At 43.7% G+C, this 6000-nt stretch overlaps 1 protein-coding gene across 7 annotated transcripts in view; it reads right to left on the bottom strand.

The window, feature by feature from the left end:
• Positions 1-621: 621 nt before the first annotated feature.
• Positions 622-6000, bottom strand: part of LOC142474756 (sodium channel protein type 4 subunit alpha-like) — a 173154-nt gene continuing 167775 nt past the window's right edge. For 6 of the 7 annotated variants that reach the window (XM_075580977.1, XM_075580974.1, XM_075580978.1 and 3 more), the window contains exon 27: positions 622-3815. In XM_075580977.1, coding sequence (XP_075437092.1) covers positions 3474-3815 — 342 coding nt within the window. In that variant the 3' untranslated portion in view covers positions 622-3473. Of the gene's footprint in view, positions 3816-5905; positions 5945-6000 lie in introns of all 7 variants that reach the window. The other variant, XM_075580982.1, reaches the window with a different exon arrangement.

Genomic DNA, 6000 nt, shown 5'->3' with positions numbered 1-6000 from the left:
TCTTAATAAAGCTGAGACCGGTTTATCCTTCCAAGAAGTTGTGGGGTTGTTGGGACTCGGGGGGAATGGAAGGGGCTCGAGGTGCAGGTAGGTCATGGTTTGTAACTGGTTTATTACACCGGAAAAGGCTTGCTGGTTGTATATGGGCCCTCTACTCGGCACCTATGTATTTGATTTATTCTAGTGCCCATGTCTGCTTAATCTAGCACAACTCCCATTGGCAAATGGATGACAATTTTCCTGTACTGTACGACAAAGCCAGTGTAACCAGCCTCACGCTGATCAGACCCAAAAAGGTCGAAACGACTGTCCGTGAGTAGGGTTTGCTGGCTCTGCACTTCTTTAACCCCCGGGCTGTGCTGAAAATGCTGTGTAATGCGGCAGGCAGAAGGTTAGAGGCATCCCATGTTAAAATGGATACGAAGCAAAGAGTGACTTATTTGCATGTCGTTACCCAGAATCCCTGGTTGCAGTGGAAACAGTGTATGCAGAGATATAATGGGGTAGGGCAGGGTTGTAGACCTGTTTGAGACATGAATGCGCTCACAACGTGAGATGTTTATTTCCTTTGCTATACACACCTGTGACACATAAGGGCCCCTGTAAAAACAAGGCAGACACTTTCCAAACGTTCAGTTCATAATTTATTGCAGTTATTTTCTGAAATGTACAAGAATAATCTCTGTCATTTAATCGCATTTCTTTGTTTTTTTTTCCTTTTTTCTTTTTCTTGCTAATTCCAGTACTAAACAAAAATATGTACAAGCGATGGATGTAAAATGAAACAGCTTTCAGCACTGGAATTATTCTTTTACATACCACTTATGTAAACAACATACCTTTAAATCATTTGTTTCAGTATCGAATTGCACAGTTTTTTTTCTTCGAAAAATAAGTAAAAGCACATCAAGTAGCTATAATGCTACACCATGTTCAGGAAGAAAAGGGACTCCCTTTGTTTTTCATCGTCTACTATATATATTTTGGACACCTCTTAAGATATCGTAAAAACGTTTTGCATTATGATTTCTGAGATCAAGGAACAGCTTTGTGTCTATGTTTGGGTACAATCTATGTTTGGACCTAATTGGATACATACCATGTTTCATTCTATGAGTTATCACAAATTTTTAAGCATGTCAGCCACTGGGTGTTGTGTATCTGGTGACATCATAATGCACATAGCCTGGTGGCAGATAAGGAGAGTCAGGCGGCTATAAAGCTTACAGAGGAAACAGACGGAGAAAGAAAGAAAGAAAGGAAGTCAGTTGACGCGGGAGGAGAAAGTAAGAACGCTGAAGGAGGAGAGAAAAGTGGAAATAATTGGGGGCATCATAAGGTATTAAAGGAAAGTAATGGGAGGGAGAAAGATGAAGGGGGGGAGAGATAAGGGAGTAGGGGGGATGAGAGGAGGAGGGGATGATGAGGTTGGTTTCTTTTACTTTGATGCTATAATCTTATATATTTATTGGTCATCCATGAACATTTGCACAATTGCAGGTCTGCTATGTAGATTAACACTATATAAGAAGCACAATGTAGACAATCAACTGATGTTCACTAAATGAATGTCACTGTCAACAAGCACCAGATACACTGCAGGAGGTACGTGTTCATTCAATGGGAAATAGAGTTTTTTCCTTCTTAGCTTGAAAAAGAGAGTTAAACTGCCGTGATCTAATCTGAAACACTACGATTGCTGTAAGGTTTTGAGTTCAAAGTATGGTTCAAAGTGTGTGTTCAAAATGTCCACCTGCCGAAACGCGCGCCCGAAGACGAGAACGCCACTTTCTGATTGCATCATCGATAACGCGCTGATCCAGCTGCTCCCACTCCTGAACCGTACGTTGTTTTACGAATTATTATTTTTCCGGTCTCGCGGGCGACCGTCCGTTACCAGGAAAAACATTTTATGCGTGCGTTTCGGATCGCAATTCTTGCTCCGCCTCCAGCACTTTATAATGCGCTGATTGCCTTCGCTAAACACCATATTGTAATGATGCACTTCATGAGGTCGTCACCAATCCCAAGAATATTTATTAGATTATCAACTAATTCCAGTGGGACAGACCTACAATTGAACCATTTCTCATTGAACATAGCCGGGATTTTTGTGCAAGACGATGATGAAAAATAACCAGGGTCCCGTTTTTTTTCTGAACAGTGTGTATCGGCCAAAGCAGCCGATTGGCCATTTTCGACCACAATTTTCTATTGACCCAGTCCCCTGGATCAAAATAACACAATTACAGTGATAGTGTAAAGTATCTGTCGTCTAAATTTAGCCTAGGCTGAACTTGATGGACGTTACAGTATGTCTTTTGTCAACCTCATCTACTATGGAACTATGGAACTTTAATGGGGAACCTTGGCCTAAACATGACCCAATCGGCCATATACAGTGATATAGAGTAGAATAAGACCCATAGCCCTTCACATTACTCTATTACTTTATGTATCACAGTTTTGAAGGACCTTCTAGCCCAGGGCTGCTCAACTCCAGTGCCAAAGCCCCCCAAAGAGGTCCAGTATCCCAGCTTCAGCACAGGTGGCTCAACCAGTCCCACAGATGGCTCAATCGATTGAGCCACTTGTGCTGAAGCTGGGATATCCTGAAAAGCTGACCTGTTGGGGGGGTGTCTGGGGGCTGGAGAATTGAGGACTGCAGTTAAGCATCACTGTTCTAGCCCAAGTAAATATTTGAATACCAGATTTCTTCTTTGCAAGGTGTTTGCAAGGGAAGTAGTCTTGCATTGGAAGGTGCTTCATTTAAGATACTTCCTGTGATTGGGACGAAAGGTAGTACGGGGGTCGATGAGAGAAGAAAGAGCCGACCAAAGATGAGAAAGGAGGATGTGGACATTTATCAAGAGGCATTCGGGAAAACGTCCGTGTTGGAGGCACTCAATATTAGTCCACTGTTTAACAGCAAGAAGGGCACACAAATTAATCCCCAGGGACACAGTGATCTCATTCATTAAATGTCAATAGAAGTCCACAACACGACCAACAATAACTAGAGGAAACTAATTGACTAACATGACCATATTTTCTTACCATCTTCATTGGTTGTTTAAGACGAATGAAAAAACAATGGCAAAGAAACAAACCATTTAGTGACTATAACCTACAGCCGTATATGTGTATTAATGAAGACATTGTGATGTGGTTTCACAGAGGTTTCAAAATGAAATAATAATAATAATAATAATAAAAAAAAAATACATATCCAGCGCCTTGTTAGACATAATTCTGCTGCAACTACCATACGATGTCAATTATCTACTTTTGTTAACATTTCTGAAATACCACACATATTTCAACCTGCTACACACTGTGTCAGTCAGTTCCGACTTCATACCTTCAGTACGTGACTCATTCGGCTGTCATTTGGCAGTAGATATACAGAGTACAGTGTACATTTTACAAGTACTTAGTGAGTGGCGATGTTTCGTGGTACACATTCAAAGGCATCACTCAATCTTACGCTTGTAACAGTGGCCTACGATTTGGTACACAGGCATGTAGAACAAGGAGAGTTGGGCACTGGTAACCATGACCACTTTCAAATCTACGGCTCGTAAAACGTATATATATATTTTAGATGTATATCCATGTGCCTCCCATACCAAAGCGGTGTACCAAGGCCAAATATAAATATGTATGATCACATAAAGGCAGGAATTCCAGGAGCTGCATAGAAGCTGGGCAGCTGGTGGGATAGGTCCCGTGTAGGTCAACTGAGATAGATGCCTTCCACCAACACAGCTCCGTCTCATAGTCCAATCAGATGGGATGTTGCCCAATGAGTCTTCCTAATGGAACACACAGAACAAGCTGTCATTAGCCAATGATTGGAGAACTATTAAGCACATTTAAGGGCATTGGAAGGACACACCAGCCAAAAGCTTAGCAGCCGCGATGTTCAACAGATGGACGGGCAACAGTTCTTAGGTCACGCGCACTTCTTCTAAGGTGCGACACATATTTCACAGTTTCCAGTTAACTAATCTCTGTCATATGCAGTTAGTTATGTGCCTGGTCCTTTCTGCAAGTTTTGTAGATTCTGAAATCTGGGCTTCCTCAACACGAAATGTCTTATCCGAGTCAACGAAGTGGACCGGGGTCAACTTGCTACCCTGGTGGCCAACTAGAGGCCACCATGTTTCTAATTGTCAGGTGCCAGGCAAGAGAGACACGTCAGTCAGGGGCGTGCGTGGAGATGACATCTCACGTCAGTAACGGGATCGGGAGAAGAAGGCGGGGATGGTCAATGAAATGAGAGAGAGGGAGGTATAAATGGGGGGGGGGTAGGGGAGTGGAGACAGAGAGAAAAAGGGGGGGGGCAGAAAGAGAGAGAAAAGGGCAGGACAGAGAGAAAGGGGGAGGCAGAGAGCGAAAGGATGGGCAGAGAGAAAGGAGAGAGTGAAAAGGGAGGTCAGAGAGAGATAAAGGAGGGAGAGAGGGAAACAGAGAGGGAGACAGAGAAAATGGGGGATGGGGACAGAGATAAAGGGGGAGAGAGAAAAGGGGGGAGATTGAGAGAGAGAAAAGAAGGAATAGAGAGAGAGAAAGAAGGTACGGGGGCAGAGAGAAAAAAGGGGGAATGAGGACAGAGAAATACAGGAGTGTTTGGGGAGGTATATAGGTCTCACTCTCTCTCTCGTCCTCTCCCCCATATATCAGGGTCATGGTGGGAGTCTCGTCACCTTTAGGGATGACCTAACTAACGTCTCATTAAATCCCTGCGTTAACCTTAACGGCCCTCTGTGGATTTTCCCAGCTATGGGGGAAACGCCTCATTTGCACCTCATTAGCACATTCTGCTTAATGGCAATGCCTTGTCCGCCCACAAACAGGGCTTAGTGGCCCGCTATTGAGCTCTGGCATCCCATACGGAACTTCGTGGACTTGGCCAGTAGGCTCATGGTGACCTTGGATTGAACTGGTCCAGTAGAAGCGTTGAGATATTGTCCTGCGTATATTCTACTACAACATACTGTACAGTACAAACATATACCTATGCAAACTACAATACTGCGATCCCACAAACACAGGCAGTAGAGCAATGGTGCAAACAGACCAAACCCAGCTCACAAAAGCAATGCGCCGCAAAAACAGCTGTAGCAGACACCATATTACCCCCGTTAACGTGAGTTGACGCGCAAAATCACGCGTTACATGACATGCGCATTATCTCTGTAAACCGTTGTTGTCAACAGCACTGCTATTAAACAGCACGGCCTCGTTGAGTTAAAGGGTTTTCAACCACGTCTGCTCCATCTGAAGTGTTTGCGGGTCTATTGACGACAGATTGGCGCAGAATTCAAATCTGTTGTCTTTCCTGCCATTTTGAAGCCATGCTTTGCAGACCTCAGCGTCAGCATTAAGCAGATCCATCGATGCAGAGGCGAGACCAGTGTGCTAAGCTTATCCCGTTACTGGGGAACGCAGTACAGTATAAAATGTGTCCAGGGACAATTAGCCATGGCCGTTTCCCAGCCAGGGCAGTTTTCCGCCACAGGTAATCTAATGCCTAGTCCAATATCTCAAAAACCCTAACATTAGCCCTAAAAACGTAACTCCTTACCCTAAAAACTGTAAAGTTAACCCCTTACCCTGAAAACCCTAACCTTACCCTAAATTACCCCCTTACCTTAAAACCGTAACCTTCACCCCTTACCCATAAAAACCCAACCCCTAATCCCAACCCTAAAAAGCATAAAAACGTCTCCCCCACCTCAGGCCGCGGCCAACTGTGCTTCAGTGGAAAACGGCCATCGCTAGCTGTCCCTTCCCGGTATAAACCATTATACGGCGTATCCCAAGTCAAGGAGAAATACTGCATTTTGTCATGACATTTACGCAATAAACAGTCAATGAAAGTCATGCTTCTGGCACTCACATCATTTCCATATCATGAGACCAACTTGAAAGTTATTTACTGTAAAAAAAAAATTAAAAAAAAGATAAAACTAAGAAACAGGTACTGCGGAAGTG

The sequence above is a fragment of the Ascaphus truei genome (assembly GCF_040206685.1).
Source record: "Ascaphus truei isolate aAscTru1 chromosome 23 unlocalized genomic scaffold, aAscTru1.hap1 SUPER_23_unloc_1, whole genome shotgun sequence".
Lineage (NCBI taxonomy): Eukaryota > Metazoa > Chordata > Amphibia > Anura > Ascaphidae > Ascaphus > Ascaphus truei.
This window is presented reverse-complemented; position numbering and strand designations above follow the sequence as displayed.